General features: G+C 41.5%; 1 protein-coding gene across 2 annotated transcripts; it reads right to left on the bottom strand.

The window, feature by feature from the left end:
• Positions 1–628: 628 nt before the first annotated feature.
• Positions 629–23453, bottom strand: atg2b (autophagy related 2B). 2 transcript variants are annotated; one of them, XM_030786109.1, is made up of 43 exons: positions 23368–23453; positions 22120–22532; positions 21697–21859; positions 20734–20886; positions 20020–20122; positions 19609–19771; positions 19274–19453; positions 18875–18971; positions 18410–18580; positions 17700–17851; positions 17070–17181; positions 16551–16794; positions 15959–16121; positions 15353–15445; positions 14890–15078; positions 14281–14554; positions 13788–13896; positions 13444–13651; positions 12970–13112; positions 12175–12332; positions 11744–11916; positions 11183–11333; positions 10679–10878; positions 10348–10428; positions 9917–10023; positions 9567–9659; positions 9417–9487; positions 9141–9217; positions 8859–9032; positions 8564–8696; positions 8012–8214; positions 7462–7691; positions 6782–6899; positions 6239–6430; positions 5832–5933; positions 5563–5641; positions 4918–5131; positions 4703–4772; positions 4312–4394; positions 3955–4076; positions 3697–3851; positions 2989–3138; positions 629–2474 (listed from the first exon to the last, which is right to left on the bottom strand). In XM_030786109.1, exons 2-43 carry the CDS (start codon positions 22279–22281, stop codon positions 2244–2246), a joined length of 6246 nt encoding a protein of 2081 aa, XP_030641969.1. In that variant the 5' UTR covers positions 22282–22532; positions 23368–23453; the 3' UTR covers positions 629–2243. The 2 variants fall into 2 exon arrangements, with proteins under 2 accessions (XP_030641969.1, XP_030641970.1); XM_030786110.1 differs by lacking the exons at positions 629–2474; positions 2989–3138; positions 3697–3851; ... (2 more) ...; positions 4703–4772; positions 4918–5131 and having other exon boundaries at positions 5832–5902.
• Positions 23454–23969: the final 516 nt, after the last annotated feature.

Genomic DNA, 23969 nt, shown 5'->3' on the forward strand with positions numbered 1-23969 from the left:
CGTGGCAACACTCCCTGTCAGTAAAATTAAGTGCCCGAGCTCAAGCAGATTTGTTATTATAATTATAGTTAACTCAAAACACTGAAGCTCCAGAGCACGAGTGGAATTTGTGGTCTTTGACAATGTCAATAGATCTTTTGTCGAGACAGTGCATGTGAAATGGTTTACGGGTTAAATGAACCGTGCTCACTGATATTTTGACTTGCCGTATTATTATCTGGAACCTGGCTGGGTTCTGCGGGTACCAGTTGCTTGGGAAATATGTGGCTAAAGAAATAGTTTCTTTTGATAAAACCAAGTGTTTTTCAGTGTTTTCACAGTCGCGGTAAAATGGACATGTCTTCTATCTTAACATTTATCAGTGGCAGAGTGAGGTTAAGACAGCTTTGTCCCTTTACTCACTCTAAACATGATATAGAAGCTGCTCAGACGTGTGGAGGCAAACTACTAAATGTCTGGCATAAAGGTTATTATGATAAAGTAGTAATGTAGCATTGCGAGCTACTTACATAATAATCAGGTCTGAACTTGAGCATTACTTGTGGATCCAAACCCTGCCAAAAATGTACTTATGTAACTGGCCTCAACTATAGCTGCTATGTGTACAGGACTATAAAGACAAAGTATCTCTGGACATTAAATAGTTTATTTCCCTTGTTTTGATATTACATGCCTTCATATAAATTGCAGAAAATTAACTGTACAGCTATATACAAGATACAGAACTTTCCATGCTAACATTTTACAGGAAACACATTAACAAAAATCAGAGGCAATGTCTGACTGATTCAGTTATATATGGTCTAGGTGCCAAAATGGGTGAACGTAGTAGTTTCTAAATACTTTTCTGCAATTTGCCGCTGTCTTCCTGTGCATTGTAAAGAAACCATTTCACAGAGAATACACAATTAAGCATGACCTGTTAGAACGCTTATCAGATAGCACAGGGCACATTTACTTCATACATCAGAACTGATGGACAATGTTTCAACATCTGCATGAATTTATACAATTAATAAACAACAACAAAGTTACAATTGGTGCGGGAGAAGAACACAAAATACCATACTTTTTGGACTTGGAAAAAAAAAAAAAATTACATTTAGTAAGACTTCTTTAGCGATACAGTTGTTTGAGAACATTGCTAAGAACAGCTTCTGTTTTGATAAGAAGCAGACTTCACAGAAAAACAGAAAGGCAAAGTTTTAGATGCATTTGCATAACTGCTTAGGTGAGCAGAGTTTCACGGAGTAGAAAGTGCAGGTAGTCTCTACAATTCAACCGCAAACATTCCACATGTTGAGCATTTTCTCTTTTACGGTTTCATAAAAACTGTTTAACAGATTTTCAAGAATTATGAAGCCTATACCGTTCATTCATTATTACATGAGATTTGGGTCCAGTGCAACAATTTCACGTCTGTGAGTGTGGCTCTGACATCATATTGCAAAACAGTGAACATGTCAGCACTGACTGACAACGAAGCTTAAAAAGACTGGAAAAAAGCTACAGATCAGATAGTTAGCAGTCCTGTGATATGCACTCCAAATCATATTTACGTTAGTGAATGGTAACAGCAGCCAAAGTCCATTTTAAACGTTTGCTGTAAGGAGACTATATGGCACAGCGATGTTTCTGATTCTATACCACTTAAACATGTCTCACACTGTGAAAATCATGAGTGAATGATATTTTATAATATTGCTATGAAGGCACTACAAGGACTTTTGTCATTGGGGTGAGATACGTCGCTTCACACAGGCTTACTGATGCCACAAAAGACAAAGAAGGAGAGGTATGGGAAAGATCTGATTTTAATCTACTGCGGCACTGACTACAGTACTTGACTCCAGTAATGCTCCTTTTATTTTGAAAGCCATTTAACTCCAGTTTATTGAGAATATGATTATCAAAATCAAGTGCTGAGCTAGGTTCGGACTGCCAGTACCAGCAACAGTTACTATGCGCTTTGGGCAACTTATTTTGGATTAAGCAGTTGTTGTCATAGCCCATATGTGTGCCAATGTGAGTGGGTGGCTACTAAGGCCCTAACCGAAGGCATTAGCAGCAAAACCGAAAATAAAACTGGCCTCACTTCAGTTGTTTAGGGCACAATGTGTCCGGGTGCCAGTAAAGCAAGCCATCAAACAGAGTTGGTGCCAGCTGCCCACCAACTTCACACATCCTTCAGAATGGCTGGTCCACTCCTGACCGCGAGGAAGTGATTTACAAGGCGAGCGGGCTCATTCTTCACCTTGCCGCCATTTCTGCGACTCCTCCTGTCTGGCATCTGGATGAATTTGGTTCCTCATGCCTCCCAGCACGTTAGACGTGGCCTCCGTGGCAACGATCAGAGGCTTGACGACAGCTGGGGGAAGCTGTCGCAAAACTCCGCCCACGGCGCCGGTCATCCCACGCTGCTCGTGCTCACGAGTGGCCGTGTCATAGATGGTAAAGGCTGTGTCTGTAATGCCCTGTGGACACACAGTATACAGACAAATTATCACACACACACACACACACACAGCCAAGACACGTGGACAGACATCACTGACACACTGTGCCCTCAGGTTTGAGGGTCTGTGATCTCTCAGAAGCAGCTGATAAAGATTAAAAGTTCTCTTCCATAATTTAAAAGAAATAATAATGATACCTGAGAGTAAGAATTAAGGAAATATTTGATTTGAATGAATTTGTTTTTTTTTTATATCTGTTAAATTCTGTTTCATAATGACCTTAACATTTTATGAAAATTTGCTTTTAAAGGTGGATTCATCATAAGATTTCATTACCATGTTCTGTTCTAATCATTATTTTAGCGAGCAGACTGTCACATTACGTGCTAGTGCAGTAAGATTTAATAGTTCAGTAACTCTGTCAGTACTCTGCTCCGTCACTCTGAAAATCTCTGTACATACTAAGGCTAAACATAGCAACAATTGGAACAGAGCCCAAAAAAAGTGCCGTCTGATGATGTTTTTTATGAACCTCTTTCACGACGCTGTATGCTTTGGCCACGCCCTCCCTGAGGTCCACTGGCTGATGAGCCAATCGATAATGAGAGAATCGTTTAATCTTCTTGCACTCTCTCTCATCAGGTCCAGGGGACACCATGTCATAGGCTGTCTCTGCTGCTGCCTGTGAATCACATACAGAAAAAAAGCACATGGAGTGGAATCCAATTTCTATACTCCCTTTCGTGACACAATGTTACCATCATAACACAGCATACAAAGAGCAAATAAGCTGTAATGCAACGGAGCACTTCTTATCGAAAGACAGTTCTCTCTAACATGAGAAAATATGAGACTGCAGTGAGCTTTGTGTGTGTCAAACCTAAGGCTCCAAAGTATGCAATAGTTTCTAACTAAGTCTATAACCACAATTCCAGGAAATCTCTACTAATACAGCTTCAGTGAAACCACAGTTTATCCTTCATAATGAGTTATATGATAAGCCTTAATACGACTCAAAGGGTTTGATCAAACAGTTTCCTCCACAAACAGCCTGTTTTCCCTGTGTGCCTTCAACCTTGCACTTAATTTAAAGTATGTAAAGGTCTTCACACAGATAAGAGTATGAAAACCAGTGTGAAAGATGTAAACAACCAGAGAAAACCTGATTTTATTATCCACTTTGGCACATAAAGCATAATAAAGAAACAAACAAACAAAAAGAAAAGACTGGTTGAGTTACCTGGATGGTTCGCACCATACGATTCGTGAGCTCCAGTGCTGCCATAGCAGTGGAGGTTCCAAAGGAGGCGGTGCCCCGCTGGAAACCACGCACAATTCTCCCGTCTTTCCTGTACTGCTCAATGGGTAACCAGACTAAATCCCTGAAGCCCTGAACTGAAGACAAACACCACATGACATACTATTCATTAGTCTTAGTTTGTTTCACAAAAGCATTTCAATGAACTTAACCTATGCTAAAGACAGGATTCATACAGACCCAGCTGAACCAGAGAGTGGATGGGTCCAACTCCACCGAGCAGTCCTGGCAACTGGTTCTTCTTTATGTCATTCAGCCACTCATTAATAGCGTAGGAGAACAGTTTGTCTACTCCAAGCAGTCTGTACAGACAGATATTTTTATTCATATACATACTTATAAATGACTGCATTTATACCTCACAAACACATGGGGCTATTCAGAGAATACAATCACACACAAAAACCACCAGTTCCCTAAGATGTGGTATTTTATACATTAGAATTTTAACACAAAGTACTTTTCTTGTCTGAGTCATCTACTTCAAAGACATGCCATGTGTGAGTGCAAAGTCTTCTATAATCTGTAACACGTTACCCTTGTCTGTAGCATAAACGCCGTAGTTTGAGTTCAGAACAGTTTAGCTGTGTCAGCCCAATCACAATGCCAGCAAGAGTGCCCTGAGAGACAGCGAGAGAGAGCACAATCAAGCTACAGTACCATACAACTAACCTCCCATTGAATACCACAATCAGGCTACAATACCATACAACTGATCTCACATTAAATATTATACAACTGATCTCACATTAAATACCTTATAACTGATCTCACATTAAATCTTCCGCTGTTCTTTTCATCGGAATCAAAACTGTACATCTACATCACATTTTTTTAGTTACACACTGCAACGTATATTAACACAGACACAGACTCTTCTGAGACATTTTCTTGCACTTTATGCCATTTCTTAAGTGTAACAGCATACCTGTTCCATGGCCATGTGTTTCCCATGGTAATCCAGTCGGATTGGCACTTCTGATGTGAATCGGAACTCTCTAGAATAGAGGGCAGTCAAGAAACCGTGAGAACATTTACCTCTGCTATAACAATACAAACAATGTCCACAGAGACGGAGAGTGAACTAAACCTGAATGACTCTCTCAGTGAGGTCCACACACACACACACACACACACACATACCTGAAGAACAGAGGCTGATCTGTGAAGGATGCGGAGGCAGACTCTGCTTCTGTGCTGTCATCTTTGCTAGAGGAGCTCAGGCCATTTTGACTGGTCCTCGTTTGGGCTGGTACAGAGATGATGGGCGCAGGGTCTTGGCTTGTTCCTCCACTTTGTTTGGAGAAGCTGCAGGAGACCTCTGGACCAGGAGGCTTCTTCATCAACACACACAGAGCTACCACACAAAACACTCGCTCAAAATATCTGACAAATTTTTGCCAATTTCAAAAGCAACAGGCTGTAAAGCATTTCTCTTTTTAAATATTGCTCATAAATAATCGTACACCTCATTAGAAGGCATTCATTTCTGGATTCTTTCTCTGAGTTTCAGAGGGGTCTGGTTCCCAGTCTGACACAAAACGTCCTCACAAATACTAACAGCTGCTTTTTCTGTATTTAATAACTCAAGATTTTACTAATCCAAGCCCTATTAAAATGTGAGTAGTCACGGCAAAAGGGCATGTTAATTTCATATATACCATATATACATATACACACCATATATTTCATATATACAGAGCATTACCTAAATGATAAAGTGAGATTCTGCATGGCATTAATGAAAGTGGTTACATGAGGAGCACAGTGTTCCTTTGTGGACCTTACCATCCTGCTCTGGAGGGGAGAACAGCTCTACTTCAGCAGCGAGACTGGTGAAAAAGTCCTTCAAAAAGAACAGAGCATCCTGTGGAGAAGACATGTACAGGAGAAGCACTGTGAATTTGACAGCCATGGGAGCCCATGCATCAGTGCTTTAAACGAGAGCATGTAGAGTGATGGATCATTGACTGGAGTAGGATCAATGCTGATATGACAGGCTGGGTGTATCTGAAGTGATGGGGTTGTAGGTATTATGATTTGCTTGGATGCTTGACCTGGTCTATGTTGAGACGGAGCGGCATCAGAGACACACGCAGACAGCACTCCTGCGGGGCCTGGCCTGCCTCTGGACACATGTGTAACGCCCGGATTGTCAACTGTCCAACACATGAACGACCATCACTTGTTAATACCACAACACTGTATCAGACACAATTCAAATAGCAATGACAGGCTTTCACAGCATTTATGTTCTCACGCACATACACAAAGGCACATAACAGTCAATTCAATGAAATGTATGTCCTAACACTGATGCATAACAGCATACCAAATCACCAATGATTATAAATGTCACAAAAGTTTGAAAATGGATTGAGTATGTCCTGAATTTTTTATTTGCGTGTGCATGTGTGTATGTATGCATGCGTATACAGAACGTCAGTATGTGTCTGTGTCTCACCATATTCGAATGAGCTTTCCTGGGCATCTCTTTGCTGGAGTACAGGTAGAGGAATTTGTTCATCATTGAGGAGGCCAGTCTGTCACGGATCTCTAAGTCCTGGACCACAAAGACCTGTCGTGACACTGGCTGATCGGCCATGGAGCCCGGTTCCAGTGGAACCTGTGGGTAAACTTCATGCTGGAACTTCACCTAAGACAGGAGCACAAGTAATGATAAAGTTACATTGTATTTACAGTATGTTTCACTCTCTCACCTTACTAAGACAGATTACATTGTATTTACAGAATGTTTCTCTCTCTCACCTTACTAAGACAGATTACATTGTATTTACAGAATGTTTCTCTCTCTCACCTTACTAAAACAGATTACATTGTATTTACAGAATGTTTCTCTCTCTCACCTTACTAAAACAGATTACATTGTATTTACAGAATATTTCTCTCTCTCACCTTACTAAAACAGATTACATTGTATTTACAGAATGTTTCTCTCTCTCAGAGACAGATTACATTGTGTTCACAGTACGTATCACTCTCCCACCTTACTAAGCTGGATCTCCATCAGCACGTCCGGATTTCTTCCCCATCCTCCACCTGCCCGTGAGCCACTCCTGGGCTGTCTCCCAGCTGTCTGAGACGGGGAACTGTGGGGGGTGGCCCTTAAAATAAACATCAACACAAAGGTCACAAATCACATTGGAAACAAAAGCCCTGCAATGCCATGTTCTAATCATTCAAGAAGAAACTGGTACTGGAACCGGTAATAGCAAGAGGAGATGGGTAGATAGATGTCTCTGCAACTTTAAAACTACCAGATCGAGTCAACAAGTCCGTATGATTATTAATCTGTATGGCTTTATAATCTTTATATGTAGAATGTATTGTATGAAACTGTATTTTATCAGTGCATTCATGCGGTGGTGACAGCAAATTCCATCAATAATAACTGCATAGTGATAAAGACTCTATTGTCTGTCAAAATTGTTATGCAAGGTGTTGTGCATACACAACTTAGATAGTAAAGTCATAGTAAATCTATGAAGCATTACTGTTTGGGAGACAAAATCCAGCCTCAAATGTATGCACCACTTAAATGCTCAAAAATATATAAAAATCTTGACATTATCACCAACACTGCTGTCACATGATGGTGACTGAAGATGGATTGAGTGATGGGATCATTTTTTATACCAGTCACATTTAGACTTGTTCCACACTCACCCTCGACTGCGTGCTGGTGAGGACATGTATGTGCCGCTGCTGAAGTCCTTTCCTCCGTAGAGGTGCCAGACCACAGAGATCTCCCTCACAAGATATCTGACCTCAGGGACAGGGAAGTGCATCTGCCCCCTGCTGGACGAGACGCCTTCCTGCGGCTCACTGAAATAGTTCTCCTTCACTTGAACAGGGTCAGAGGTCAACTTCCGCACCACCGGCTCCTCATCTCTTTCCTGCGAGTCAGACATACAGGGTACATGGATGCCCAGCTCTGCTACCATGCTGTCTGTGTCTATCTGTTCTCTCTTAGTCTCAAAAAGTTCCCCTCACACTAAAATATACATATATATTCTCAGTACTCATATTCAGTTGGTCAAATGGTCAAAATATGCGTGAGTTTGTCCATCCAAATGTTGAATTACCTCACCAGTACTGCTACGCTATAAATGTCAATAACAAATAAAACTTTTTCTCCATAACAGTAGTTTTTTCCTGTAAACCTGTGATGAGACAGTGTTTTGATGGCAATGAGAAAGTGAGAGTCTCTCCTGACCGTTGCTCTGGATCCAGGGGTCTCGAGGATGCAGAAGTCGTCGGTGTCGTGGGCCAGGCTGGGGGCGGGGGGAGAGATGAGAGGAGAGTGAAGGGTGATGAAGGTGGGAACAGGCTCCTGCGTCAGGTTCCCACTCTCATCCGGAAAAAGGAAGAGATCCGAGCGAGGAGGGTCGTGATCCTGCATCAAATCCAGATGGATGCCTACAGCATGGAAACACAGTCATCACACCGTTTACATAACACTACATCTCATCAGGAATTTAAGCTTTACAATTACCCAGAAATCAGAACAAAGAAAAAGCTGTCACTGTCCTATAATATGTGTAACCATATCATATAATTTGATCTGAATGATCTTAACTTTGATTCATAAATGATTCAGTGATTCATTGAACTCACAGTGGGGAGAGAGGGTTAAAAAAAAGGATATAAAACTATAACTGAAAGGCTGTTGGACAATCACATCGATTGGGGTATTCTCTTCTTTCCCATCAGCCTCTCAGGTAAACAAACAGAGAAGCTCTGAGAGGCAGAAGCACCCTGGCCTTACCATTCTGCTGCAGCGTGTGGTTTTGTTGGGAGTCTGTCTCCTCCATGGCATCACTCATTAGGTCTTGCAGCATCTGCTGCTCTGCCTCAGGGAGCAAAGGAGCCTGGGAAGGAGGACGGCAGGGCGCCTCAGGCTGAAAAAGAGAGGGGTCCATTTAAATATATTACACACTACAAGCATTTGCTGATCCTGTCTTAAACTGGAAACCACTCAAACTGCTACACTCTATTCAAGCGGCCCCGTTTTGTTTTAGCTTACACAACACTATACACCTCTTTTCTATGCGTCCTCTCACCTTGGCTCTTTGCTTGGAGCTGCTGCTGGTTCTGGCCTCCATTCCAGAAGGGGGAAGCAAATCCCCATAACTGGCCACGTACTGGATAAGGTTCATTAGTGCAGCGCAGGAGTCAGAACATGTCCTAATGTGAATTACATCACTGGAGCAGCGCAATTCAAACCTCGGCTCTTTCTAAAGAAGGCAAAACCATGACTCACCGTTAATTCATAAAGAATCTGCAACTGACGGAAATCTAACGCAAAAGGACTCAGTACAAAATCAACATTTCTCACGTCTTACCATCTCTCCATCTGCTCCTGGTTTGACCGCCATGATTCTTAGCTCCAGAGTTCCCATGTCAACCACCTGCACGTAGTCTGGGTAATAAAACAGACATGACTGTTCATGGTCGATCAATACCTAGTATGGTTTACCCGGATGTTTCAATACGCCAGTTCTTTGACTGCATGCAGATACAACATATTTTGCTGCTGTTCTGAGACTATTCCAAGCAAAATGACTGTATTAATTACAGCACTGTGGTTTAGAAAGTTAAGATTTCTTTTAAATTCTTACCTCTGGCGAGATTAACTGACACAGCATTGATTTTATCAGAGAGAAATAATGCTGCTTCATCTAGAATAATCCTAGAAGAAAAAACAGTCATGTCAGAAAATGACCCCGGCAGTGGTAATATGGAAAAGGATGAATTCCTTTAAATGGTACCTGAGAGTGGAGGAGGAGTGGTCTAAAGACACACTGCTGGATATGCTGAAGGTCTCTACTGTCAGCAGAGACCTAACAGGCAAATACAAAGGCCTGCGGAATTAACAGACAGCACATTAGTGTACCCTCACACACACATATACACACACAAACATGTGAGTCAATACAGGCTACGCTAATGCACTCTAACTTCTACAAAGAAACAGCTGTTTCACTGCTTTCATTATGTGCTATATATTTGTCGCTTCTCATTCAAAAATCAGTGATGCTGAGAAGAAACAACACAGCACAGTCAAAAGCACATTGTGCGTGTTTCTTACAGGCTCTGCTGTCTGTAAAGCACTCGTTACCTGTAGTCCAGCGAGCAGCTCCACAGGTGGAGGTGAAGGGTAGTCACAGAGGAAGGAGGAGTGTAGCCCAAAACTGGCTCATCTGACACATTTAGGAAATCTACTATCTGTAGGATGACAATGTCAGTTTTTTTATGTTGATAAAATATGTTACGCGCTTGCCGAACTCAGTTCGACCTGGGGAACTTTAATAGTGACACTCAACCATTAGCTATGACGGTTCTATGAACATAACTGAAGAATCTCGATAAATCTGTTGTGACAATTGCTGCTGTACAGAAAACATCATCATTTGTGTCATGGTCGACTGACCTTATAATGTAATGACCAAACATTACATGTTAGACACTAACCTTAACCATTCAAATTCCCATCCAATTATAAACTACTTTGCCTTTGACTAATCTCCCGGCGCTGGAGTGTGTACTTACTTGGTCATACCAGCCCAGACTGGGGGGCACCACTCGATGCTGCAGGGTAGCTCCTCTCATTCCCACAGCAATCAAGAACTCCTTAAAAGAATCACAAACATATACATATCACTTTACTGAATCAGACCACAAGGTAGAGAGGGATATTAAGATTAGTGTGATACAGATAAGACTAGCTATACTCAATAAAAACTCAAAGTCTTCAAAACAAGGCCTCATTTTATTTATAAAATCGGTCAGAAAGCTTTGAATCAAATGTGTGAACGTTTTTAACGTTGTTAAATGTTCAAATGCTGCCACTGAAATGACATCGTAAACAGTCCTGAATTACCTTGACATTGCGTTCCATGTTGTGGGCAGAGATTTTTACAGCGACGGACAGCATGCTGTGAGGCTCCAAACCGAGGCCCTCAGAGGGAGATGTTCTGTCGGGGGCTGATTCTGAGGCATAGACGGCTGGCTCCAGAAATGTCGGTCTTATCCTATGTGGCAGCTTCACATCCCACGCTGGGACATCACCATCAACTGTGCCTGGTAGAGGACAGAGTACATACAGCAAATTATGCAAAAGCCCACATTTATCATATCAGACTCATACTTAAACAAACACGGTCACTGGAGGCCAGACGTGGATAAATCTATCTTACAAACTTTCATGCACATACAAACCCACCACCAAAGACACACTTAATGCAAATTACTGTAAACCATCACCACTGACTCTAATATATAAGGTTTTCCAATGAACAGTGCATTTTTTCACTCCTCGGTCCAAGGCTTGCAAACAGATCTGTTTTAGATGACAGGACTGAACTGCACCTCTGCTGTGTCTTACCGTGGTGACAGAGGCAGACATTACTGGTGTGAAAACACACATAGTGTTGATCTTTACAGCCCTCGTACTGCGTCACGCTAAACAGAATCCCATTCTTCAGCTCCATCCAGAACTCTCCATGCTTGTTTTTCAGCACTGTCTTATCTTCCAGCTAAGATAACAGAAAACAAGAGATTAGCATCAGTTTATCTGACCTGGGAGAACTGGCCATGAGGCGTCAATGGAACTATAAATTTAATTTGGTTACAGTACAAATATAAAGTAATGGATTAAAAGGATTATCTTTGCGTTTAGTTTCTCAATTTAGTCATTTGCTTTTGAGATAGTATTGACTTGCATGAGGATATGATGCTTTTAAGGTGTTGTACCATGAAGCGATTGAATGATTCTGAAAATCATGTGATCCTTTAGGTCATATACATTGTCAGCCAGTGCCATCAAAGCACTTATGATCCAACACACACACCTTAAGACTGAATGTTACAAAATGCATAATTCCAATAAAAGTAATGTTACACAGTTTTGTAGTTTTCTAACTTTGAGGCCAGTCAGTCGTGATACCTTGGCCTCAGTCTGCAGTGTGACCAGACCATGGTTGACAGAAAGAATGAGTGAAAAGAGACTCTGAGAGTTCTTGGTTTGCATTTTGTTTTTCTTTTTTCTCCTGCTCCGGTAACCGAGATCGGCAGTGGAGTAGAACTGTAGGGACTCGTCTTCTGATCCACTCTCATCCTCTGCAATTACAACCAAGTACACACACAGCACAACATCCTTATTTAAACAGCGACATTTATAATGAAATTTCTCCAAAGCAAACACCGGGGAAATATCATTCTGTGGGCTGATAACATCTTTCAGCAGTTTGGATGATAAGTACCTACTGTGAATATTCTTTTTACGAGTTGAAAAAACACTGAGGATTACTTATTTTAAGTGAAGCACAAACTGGAACGGCGGGAAAAGGTGAAAGAAGAGAAATGAGCGTGTCGTACCCTCTGGGCCGGTGGAGCGAAACTGACTGAAGCTGTCTTTGCTGTAGGTGTTAATGAGCTGACTGGCCACAGAGAGCCCCACACCGTACGGCATGTTCTCGACCGTCTCCACAGGGGAGGGCGCCGTGGGCTCCCAAAGCAACAAGTCATTGTTTATCCTGACAGAGAGGAGATGAGAATCAAATTACACTACAGAACACTGTCTCAAACAGAGCTAGAGTACAGAGGACAAAAACAGGGGCTTGGTAAAAATCACCTCACACAATGTTGGGGTTAAAGAGAACTGCCCACTGAGAGTGGAGCTGGACAGTACTAAAGGTCTCTGTATGCTTTACCAGACCTCTTCAGAAGACTCAGCCAAAGCCCAACTTCAGACTGTTATCAATCATACTTTTCTCACGTGTTGATTTTGGAGTTGGAATGTGCTGGAATTGAGTGGAAGCAGCCTTAACCATCTCTGCTATTTCCTCCCACAAATTAATGACCATATGTGCATTTTTTTTATTGCAACTGGTTGTATATATGTGGTATCGCCAACGGTTTCTGTCAACTTTTCCTGAAAATTGTTTATTTTGATGCCATGAAAGCAAGTATGTTTAATCCATTATATTTAATCCATCCTATGAAAAATTAAAAAATGTTTAAATGCAGATAGCCTCCTTTGCGATGTTCCAAATGCTCTGGAAACAAGCTTTGCTACATTATTAAAACTTTGTAAGCGTTCTCCTGAAGAAGCATGCAGAGACCTAAATGAACCTAAAGCTTTTTTAGTGTAAGTTTACGCAGCCCTGATACCTGTTATGTAGTTTTTCATAGAAGGCCTTGTTAGGTAGAGATAACTGGACATTGGGAAAAGAAAGTTCTAGAATGAACCGGGAATTGCTCATTGTTTTCTCCTGGAATTCAGTCATCTCCACAACATCTCCCGGGATGACCATCTGCATAGAGAGTACAGAAGTTAATGCATGGGATCCATATTCCATAGACTGCAGATGATGACAATGCTACAGAATAATACTTTCTCAGAAACAGGCAAAAAAGCAGAAATACAAACACACAGTAGTTTTTTTTTAAACCCAAAGGCTGCTCCAACTCACTATCACATAATATTTTTTTGAGACAAAAATATTTTTAGTATGCTCTTAACATAATCCTTCACATTTTAGGTTACAGGGTATTTTAATTCACCATAACTCTCTCTGTCTCTCTCACTTTCTCACACAAACACACACACACACACACACACACACACACACGCACGTGTCCTACCTCTTCATTCTCGTACATGACCCGTCGTGAGGAGAATGGGGAGGGTTCAGGTTTGCCGAAATCACATACTCCTTTAAGTGAGTGAGCAGCTCCCTCTTCTTCCTCCTCTTCCTGTGAATGACCTTCTACTTCCTCCTCCTCTTCCTCCTCCGCGGTTATACGCTCCAGGATGGAGTGCACAGCCATAGGATTCACTTTCAGTACCACCCTAAGCAACAGAGCAACAGAGAGCTTAAGCAAAGTGCCACAGACACAGACAACCAGCCTGAAAAATCCTTTTTTTTGTTTGTTTTTTTTAAACTTTGTGTTTGGATAAACTGTCTGGACAGGTAAGAGCATCTCACCTGGGCCAGTCAAATTTGCCACTGTCAGATGATGCCATGTCCTCATCCATGGAATGAGCGACTCGGAAAAACTTGGACGCAGCGTGATCTTTGTCATGCTGGAAAGATCCTATAACAGAAGGGATTATTTGGAAAGTTCAATGAAACCAGCACCGTCTCCTCAGATTTTCACAAATGCAACCTCAAAACACGTGACGTAACCCTTGACAACATCGTGAAGACCTGGACCAGACAACAACTGGAACTTGTCACAAAACTCTGACATGGCCCTTTAAGCTTATGTCTTTTCCTCTGAAGTTATTATAGTTAAAAAGAGTGTACTTTAGCAGCACTGAAAAAAACAAACAAACATGAATATTTTGCTGAATCTTCAAAGCAGCCATGCACTCCCATTAATTAAGGGAGGCTGTGTCATCCAGAGAACTATTTGGCCCAGATGTGATGCAGTGTAACAAGACAGGGTCGGGTGTTTACAACAGTTGCGCAATCATACCACTGAGCTCTCTGAATGTGAGCTCCATTTTGGTCTGCTCTGGTGAGCTGCCTCCACTGAACTCTGTTTTTAACTCCAGGTCCTCCAGTTCCAGACACAGAACCTCCTTCTGTAGGGACTTTTTAAACCAGGGGCCCCTCTCCTGGTCTGAGCGGAGGTCAGGAATGGGAAAACGCACCACTAGGACCAGCAGGGGAGCGTTTACTGACACAGCTACCTGACACTGGGCTGGCGTGCGGGTGTCATCCAAAAACACTTCTGCAAAGGCCTTGTGCTTAACAGACACAAACACACAACACACACACAAAGACAATGTGAACCGCCTGTTCTTCTCAAAGTGGAAGTAAATACCACACTGTGATGAGGCATAGAATCAATAACGCTGTAAACAAGAACTCAGTCCAGTTACTGAACTTTGAACATATTTAATTCCACTGGCATATTTAATTTTGGCTAAATAGAAGCTGTAATAAGAGCAGATGTTCAACTGTTTTGGGCTTGAATTTAAACACTGCAGTTCTGGAAAGCAATTTCACCACAGACCGGCACTGACTCCTGGGAAAGAGACTTTTAAAAAGAGGAGAGGAGTGAACGTCTTTTAAAGCTCACCAGGCTAACGTGCTTGTTATACGAGGTATACATATGTGAAGCCATCATCTCTGTGGTCACCAGCTTCTGAGGCTGCAGTAGAGAGTTCAGCCGGTCAACGATGCTGATGTCACACTCTGACCTGGCCTGACCCAGCTCCACCTGGAAGTCTGCTTTACGGGGCATTGTGCTCAGTCGCACTTGACTGCCCTGTGGACAGGCAGTGTGTGTATGAGTGTTAGATAGACCAACAATCAGACAAACAGAGAGAAAGAGAGGTTCATGAAGTAAAACATGATTTGGAACTTTCGCTCTCAACACATAACTGCCAAGGATGTCAATGACTACACCAAACATCCTATACGCACTGCGTGAATTCAGAGTGTACCTACTTACTTCACCTATAAGATTTTACTCTTATTACTCTAACACTAAGTGATGTGCCCACAGGTGGTGTGTGAGAGCAGTGAAACAGGCAGTCTACCTGAGGACCTCGGCGCTCTGTTAGTTTGTAGTGCAGATGGAGACAGGGGGGTAAAGGACAATCACTGCTCACTGGGACAGTGAAGGTCAGGAGCTGTTAGTAAAAAGATAGGGCAAAATGGTATATTTCATTTAAGAAATATTTTAAATGATTTATTTTAATGAATATTTTAAATATTAAAAAATAAATAAATAATAAACAATAAACAATTTTGATTTACTGTATTCTTGTGCATCTTTTTTAAAACAATGTAAGTTGTGAAAGACGTATTTAGTCAGTCTGTGTGTGGGAGACCTGCGAGGTAACATAACAGCTTTAACTTAAAATTGGGATGTTTGTTGGGGACATTCTAAACATTCTTTCCATGACTCTTTTCTTCTCTTCTTTGACCAAATTACTGCGCAAAAATATTCACTATCTCTATAATTTAAACTGGTTGCTGTGGCAACGGATAACTGCACAGACACATGGAGGATGTCATCTGAAATCGAGGTAAAAAAATTTTAAAAATCCTGTGCTAGTCATGTAAAGTAGGAATACTGGAAACTCTACTCTTGCTGCCTGAAAAACCCTACTAAGGATTCACAGTTAGAGTAACACTGTTACCTCAGTGTACTGGGCTGCTCTCTGAGCTGTGTTACTGGGGCTCTCTGTGGGGAAGAGACACTCCAGCAGCTCCAGGTTACCCAGTGACACGTCTGTGTTGAGCATCCGCAGACTGCAACCCTGACAGTGCTCATAGGTAACCTTTAAGCCCTGCCCTACAAACCTAGAGAAGTGAAGGTCAGACATAGAAGGAATATAAAATTTATTGAAGAAAGAGATCGGGCAGACCTGTTCGCGTTCTTGTTCTCTCTCTACCCCCTCTCTCTTACACATGCACACAAACCCCCACTTAGATATACACACACACAGCAACAATAACAGGCGCTTGTATCTTAACTCTGAATTAGAAAAATCCGTCACAAAACTAGTCTTCTTCCAATAACATGACACAACAACTTAACATCTTTGTGCTAATACAAGTACTATGCAAGTACTAATGTCAAAGCAAGGGTACAAAATTGGTGGTGCTAAAGAAACAAGTCTTAAAATCTAAAATTAAACATTTCAAACAAATGGGAAGATCTTGTTCCTTTATCCCCCATTAGAAGTCCTGCCAAGCATATTTCACAGAGAGAAATGTCTGAAAACTCACCTGAGGTGGTCATGCGGGCAGGCTTGGTCAAACACAGCCCTCGATTGGAGGAAATCTCCAGCTTTCAACTGATCGGAGGAGACTATTCGAAAAAACTCTGAGGCCATTGGTGCGAGAGGACTCTGGGAGGAGTCTGGTGGAGGGAGGGGATCAATATGCAGAACAGACACTCCCAGACTGCCAACGTTCAACCGGAACACAAGCTCTGGCCTGGACTCATCACAGTGTCCCTTAGAAGGATGAGCTGGAAACAGGGAAAGTAATTACTGAGCTTCACAGGCCCTATATTCTGATGTCTTTTAAACACCCTACTGTTTGACTGCAATAACATCATTCAACGGTTGCTTGTCACAAAATCAATGAGACTCTAAAATCTCTCCGATAAAGTGCAATTCTTCTTCAAATGCGCAGAGTTTTATGGGACTTGCAGCATAATTGGCCAGCAGGCTTATCATAAAACATAAGCTTTCTATGCAACAGCTTTACAGGGCAAAACCCATCCATGCCCATGGCACTTACAGGTTTGTCTGAGCAGTTTGTGGGGGAGCTGGGGGTCCCTGGACAGGTGGGGGACTTCCTGGGCCTGTTTCTCCCTCTGCCTCGGGACATCCATATACTCATCCCAAACCGTCTGGAGATAACACATAACATAAGGTAATACTGAAATACACGTGTTGTTTCTATAGGATGTGACTTTGTAAGATCAGAAGACCGAATTCTATGAGACTTCCAAAAGCATTCACTTTCCATATTATTAGTCCATTTATTTATTTAACAAATAATTTGATTAATGTTTTTAAATGATACATGTTACCAAAATAATTAATGTGAAATTGCGGCTTCATTAAATCAAATGTCTATGTTCCTTTGATGGTTTAGGATTAGCTGGTTGCTGTATCTTCCATATTAGCCCACATAAAGTAGAAAGATGCGATAAGGTGCGGGTTAGCGTGACCTCCAGAGTATTCCATAAAAACAGCATTTCTCAGACCACCAGACAAGTTGAGCCAAAAGTTAAAACTGTCCAACTGGAGAACAGCTTGTGAACATTCCTGCAGGTTAGTTCTGACTTCTGGCTCACGTTATGTCTGACTGCAGAATTCTGCTTTGTGGTACTGTGACCCCAGTGTCTGAGAATGGTGTACTTACTGCTGTAGTACCAGATGGAGACTCCCCTAGGGTAGCAGAGTAATTACTGTTGAGTGAAAGGTCTAAATCCACAGTGGGCGGATCCCCAAGAGGTGGTAGAGGTGATAGGCTGTGAGACATGTCCATATCAGCCATGGAAAAGAATACATCCTCTTTGGAACAAATGGAAACAAAAGAGTGACAAAAATTATCAAAAGACCAAAACATTCCTCCAATTTCTTAAGTGCCTTGAATGTTCCTATGTATTTTACTCTGTCTGTTACAACAGTTAGAGGAGCCACACTACACTCTGGGCTGACCAAAATTTAAAAAAAGAAAAAAGCCACTACTTAGCAGTACTACCTTTGGCCAAAGAACTTCAATACTGTCCACTAGACTATAAACTCACTCTCTAAATAAGCCATACTGCACTGTATTATATGCTATTTACGGTATATGTTGTATAATTCTTCAAGCCATTTTGTACTGTCTCTGTAATTTCTGCATTAAAGGTTTCTGTGCACTGCATGTCTAAATTACGAGTGTTAATCATTACTAGCTGTAATTAAGAGCTATTAAATTCAGCACTAACTGGAGCGGTTTCTATTCAATATTCAAAACATGAGATCCTAGGTGTCTCATAAGGGCTGAGAATAGGTCCATGGTGAGAAAACCATTCTATAAGTAATGACAAGCAAGAATTCTAGACAGAGTTGAAATGCTGAACTCACCTCGACTGGACACGGTTCTGGTGGTCTGACTGTCAAACAGGTCCTGGTCTGTGGCTGTTGCCATGGTTTCCTTCTTTAAGCAGCGATTGAGCTCCATTTGGAGCCTGTACTCGTCTTCCTGTTGCATGGGACGACTTTTCCGGTCTTTATGCAATCCAGGCCAGTCTTGCCCTGATGGACCCACCCACAAGAAGAACAAACAACACTTTCAGTTATATTATCAATTAATTCTCAAAATTAAATCACCAGCAGGCTTCCACTATGTCTGTTACATTGCTTTATGTTTCTGTTGTCCTCTACAGAAACATAAAGAAACATTGTTGCAGACCAAACAGGAAGCTTCATTTAGAAGAACTCTGAACACTGATGGTATCTATATGAACATACCAGGTTTTATGAAAAAATCATCTGATAGACGTGTTTAATATCCAATCACAGGAACGGAAAAGAACTTCAACCATTTACCTGAACAGGAGAAGACTCCAAACATGTCCATCAAGAGGTGGACTTGCCGTGGAGAAAGCAGCATGATAAACGACTCAATCTGTCCATCAACATCCAACTGAAAAGAGATTTTTTCACACATTTTCATTAATATCCACACATTTGCCAAACATGTTGGACTATTCCTCAACGCTGAGTTTCTAAGATAGTTAGCTATTATTTGGAGAACAACTAAGGAACATCTGTGCTGGACATGGAAAATTTTTCTGGTTAACTGAGGAATATTCTTCCATTCTTCTACTACAGAACACTTTCCAGTGCTAAACTCACCACCTTATAAGAATATCCCTCACCAACAGGGGGTTCAAGAAGAGGAGGCACTCAGGTTGCCCTCTACTGGTGACTACTGTAGCTACCTACCTTTGCACCGGGCATGGCTTCATTTTGCTTTAGCACCAGGGACAGTTCCAGCCTGCCACTGAGACAGCCGATCTGCACAGGTTCAAAAGGTGTTGTCATGGAAACGGGCTCTGTGAATTGGGGATGCGGCTCACAGATGATTCTGGGGTTCCAACTTGGGGACAGCTTAGGTTCCGTCTCCTGAAAAGAAGGACAGGGATAAGAGAGCTTGGCCGGTGTCCACAAAGGAAGACTACTACGACAAATTAATTAATATCTGACCGTCTAAAAAATATAATGTGAAAAGTTGGCTTTTTGCAAATACGTCACATAAAGACAATGGAGAGATAGTTAACTGTTTGAGTGGGAGAGGACTTTAGACCAGCACGGGACATCTCAGAAAACTCATCCCAGAAGACCGTGACTCCCTCAAGCATCAGGTTTTTGTGGGCGAATGTTGTTGGCTGATGAACATTCACACTGGAACCTTCCTCTGCCATCTCATCACAGTAAACCATCCTAAGAAGCAAAAGTAAAGGAGATAATGTGTCAGTCCTGAGAGTGCTGGTTTTGTTTACATAATAAAAGTGAGCACAGCTCTACAGTGACAACTAGCCTTAAGGTAGCTGGTTAACCATGCACTGTTGCCTGTATCGCTAGTACGTCGACTATGATTATTTTTATTTTATTGACTATGACTATTTTTACATTATTTTTCAAACAGAGTTACAAGGCACACAACTATAAAGCAATCAGATTCAACTTACTTATTGATACGGATTTCGAGGGCAATACCAGTTTTGGAATTTTCTGGAACATGTTCGATTTTCAAAAGGGTATCCACAAAAGTGACCTTGACTCTTCTCAAAACTAACAGGGGAGAAACATGAAACAATAACTTGGTCAAACAAGTCGCAAAAGAAAAACATAATGGTATCTGCTTCAACATTACAAAAAATCTGATGTCAAAAAATCTATCACCCTACCATGCCTTACTCTCCTGCCTCTGTCCTGACTGAAACTCGCACCTATTGCTTGTACTTTAAAAAGATGTAGTACTTAGTGCTTACTCCTAGGTGGCGCACTATACTGGAGCTTGAATTGTTTCCCCACTTGCAAGTCACTTTGGATAAAAGAGTCAGCCAAATAAATGTAATATAATGTGATGATGGCAAAAAAAATCATATATACGTCTGAATAATACTTAACTTAACTAACTATAGCATAAAGAGCAAACCATGCATGGTATCTGAGAAGGTCTTCAGCACACCACCTTTTACCATTGTGTTTTCTGATGTATTCAGTCTGGCTTTTGCTTGTATGATAGCTATTCAGTGAGATATGCCTACTTGCAATAACAATAGAGTGTTACTGATCTCAGCAGTATCAAGAACCATACTTTAAGATACAGCAGTGAGGTTAACTACAATACATTTGCAGCATTATAAAGGCTTCTTTCTGGTGAACATGATGCCTTCTACCTGTCTCTATGGTCTCTGCAAACTTCTCTAGACCTTCCAAAGGCTGGAAGCTTTCTCCCACATCATCAGTGAGTCTCTGGCTCAAGCATTCCTTGGCTAGCTGCATACTGCTGGTCATGAAGCTGGACCAATACATGGGCTCCACGCCAGATGCTGGAAATGCATGGAAAAGAGCATTTCAGTCTTATAAACACTGTCCCATACATCACATTCAACCTCCACACTGCAGTCACATCAAAGTACAAACCACCACCTGTTTAAAAAAAACCCCAAACAAATACAGAAATAAATAAAAGCGCCACTGCCCTTGCATTAAATTTGAGTGGAATGATGCTGAAGTGCCTACAACAAAAAAAAGAATCCAAATGTACCTGAATAGAGACTATAATTACATCAGCCTATGAAAGTGAGAATATGCTGTTTCACACAGAGGGCGATTCCCTGTTTAGTGTTACCAAAGAACCATGGCTGTGTTGAGCCCTTTTTGACTCCGGACGCTGAAGGTAAACCAACAGGTCACTTAGTTATTTACACACAAACAACAAAAAAAATCTGTCAGTGGGAGCCTCTCTGTTAAAACAACGTACTATACCAAGGACATGCAGAATATTGTGTTTGTCAAATTCTGGGGTAGATAAGAGAGGGTCTCCCCCCCCCCCAAAAAAAAAAATATTCAAACTGTCTTTGTTAGATGCTCATTAATTTGTTCCTTTTTGTATGCTCAGAAATAAATAAATAAATAAATCTCTGCTCAGCATTGTTCCCTGTCTGGTTGGTTCCCTCCTACACTCATCACTCAGTAAACATGGTCAAGTTAACAGAACAACAGAATGAGCTGCAGTCCACCAAAATACATCATGTGATAACATGACTGATAGTAACAGGTGACTCATAACATTTCAAGAAATGTATCATCAGAATGAGTTATATGGGTTCCCTGTTGTAAACAGAAAAGGTGCTCACCTATGCGAGGGTGTGGTCTGAACACCATCTCCAAGCCTCTCACCTCCAGAGCACAGTTCTCTTGGAGCAGGGAGGCCCATGGCACAGTAAGTGAAATAGTCTGGATGAAGCCCTCTGTCACCTCAAATGGTGCATCCACTGATTCAAGGATTTCATTGAGAGACTAGAAAGTGTGACAGCAGGTCAATGAATGTGGAATTGAACATGCAGTGCAAAACACGAAAGAACACTGTTAACACAGCAGAGCAAAACAGATAAGAACATTGTGGCTACACTTTTACACTATATTTTCAATATATTTGCAAGTTTTGACGACAAAAATTGTCAAAACTTAATAAATACAGCATTTTAAAGACAGGGCAAAACAGAGAACTTTGACATAAGATGTATTTGAGCAATTATTCTTACTCAGGAAATACCCACCCATTTGTCTAATGGAACCTGGGCAAGCGAGCCTGTTCCCTGATAAAGGTCCAAACTTAGCTGGTCCAAGCTTAGCTTTTCCTGAAGGAAATTGCCCAGGTAACGATGTAACAGGTATCTGCATGCTCGCTTCTTTATTGACTCCGAGAAAGGCCAAGGCATCTTGTTTAACCAAGGTGGTACGTAAGGGGGTTACTTGATGTAATCACTATGCAAGAAGCTGTCATATATGAAAATGTTTCCGTTGGAATTAGAGTTATTCATTGGGTATGGACTTGAACTAGATGTTTGTCCACACATTCCTTCAACTAAAAAGCAAGTAATCCACTATGCGGTCAGCATTCATGAAAGTTGCAGAGTTCTGGTCAGACAAATGTGAGGGGCCACATCCAATTCGAGTACCCGGTAAGAATCTGAAATGATGAGAGCACCAACAACACAAGTCACACTACTGAAAACTTGCCAGAGGATTTCTGTCATATTCATCAACCCGGTGCGGCACATGTTAGAACAACTAAATGCAGCAACTGACCCACTTAGCAATCTTAGATAAATTAGCTTCGATTTTATATTATATTTTCAATTGCCGCATTACAATCTATCGTAACTGAATGGCAACAAAAACATGAAATATCGCTCCGACTTGGAACATCTATCTGACAGTGGCTGTGAGGTAATTACATGCACTGTCAAAGCTTTCAAAATGACAACCTAGCAAGCAAAACAATCCAGCTAATAAGTAGCATGGCAACAGCTGGCTAAAGCTACCGGTGCTTGCGCAATTGTTGGCTTATGGAAAACACAACACAGCCTACACAGGCTAGGATAACCTCGTGATCGTTAAAACCAATAATATATGTGTTACCTTACTCTTTATCGCTACACAGAAACGTGACAAGTCATGGTTTTCTAATGTCCAAAACAGTAGCATAGCCGAAATCGCCATCTAGATTAGGGTTTTAGCTACAAGGTAAGATAACACTTCAACCAATGGGCGAGCTGACGAGGTAGGTTAGGCTAAAACTCGAGTTTCCTCGGCTAAGCTAACTAGCCAATGTTAGCCATCCTAGCTAAGCTACCGCTAACTAGCTAGTATGCTCTGCATGGCGCTTTTGTATCTCACCTTCTGTGACACAAAAATCAGTATGGCACTGTTGGCAACTCTGCTATCCTGGTTGTTCATGTGACATTTGTTCACCACATCCTTAGCCTGAACAAAAAGGTAGAGTATTAGGTCTGACCACTTACCCAGTACCCTCGCCCATCACTCACCTTCTGTAGGGATGTGGTGAGCATAGTGTTTACAAACACTTTCATGACTGCGCACACTAACGCTTTGCCAAAGACTTTAGCGCACAGTCCGCATGCTCAAGAGAACTAGGCCATGGTGTGTTAAAGCGCATCATATCTGTGCAGGTGGGAATGATATTAACAACTAATCAACAACTGAATAAAACAATGAAGTCGCATTATTTTTACCTGGGGAATATCGATTAGTAGGGAATATTAATCCACAACACGGGATAATCCAGAAAACCGTCCTGTGAGGTACTGGAAGACTGAGTGAAAGAAATGTGATAACTGAATATTTTGTGTTGGAGTAGAAATTCAGTCGCTTTCTCAGAGGGACTTTCTCACACCCTACAACTGCCAGCATTTATGATCACAATGGTGAATATGCATTGTGCACGTATCCTCCAACCTGTACTCTACATTTCACATCAGTGACACAGCATAATTTACCTTAACATGCTGCTGTAGCACGCAGTTCACTATATAGTTCATCACTAAATAAAAGATTGTAATGCACAGATTTTGACATTTAACGTCGGTTTGGTTGATTTAATACT

Source organism: Chanos chanos, chromosome 10, assembly GCF_902362185.1.
Source record: "Chanos chanos chromosome 10, fChaCha1.1, whole genome shotgun sequence".
Taxonomy (NCBI): domain Eukaryota; kingdom Metazoa; phylum Chordata; class Actinopteri; order Gonorynchiformes; family Chanidae; genus Chanos; species Chanos chanos.

Excerpts from the sequence above, each read along its gene's own strand:
- atg2b (XM_030786109.1), bottom strand. The coding sequence starts at position 22,281 with ATGCCTTGGCCTTTCTCGGAGTCAATAAAGAAGCGAGCATGCAGATAC. Across the intron at positions 10,879-11,182 it reads TGTCTGCCTCTGTCACCACG|GCACAGTTGATGGTGATGTC; the intron begins GTAAGACACAGC and ends GTCCTCTACCAG. Across the intron at positions 9,660-9,916 it reads AGCTGCTCGCTGGACTACAG|GCCTTTGTATTTGCCTGTTA; the intron begins GTAACGAGTGCT and ends TTAATTCCGCAG.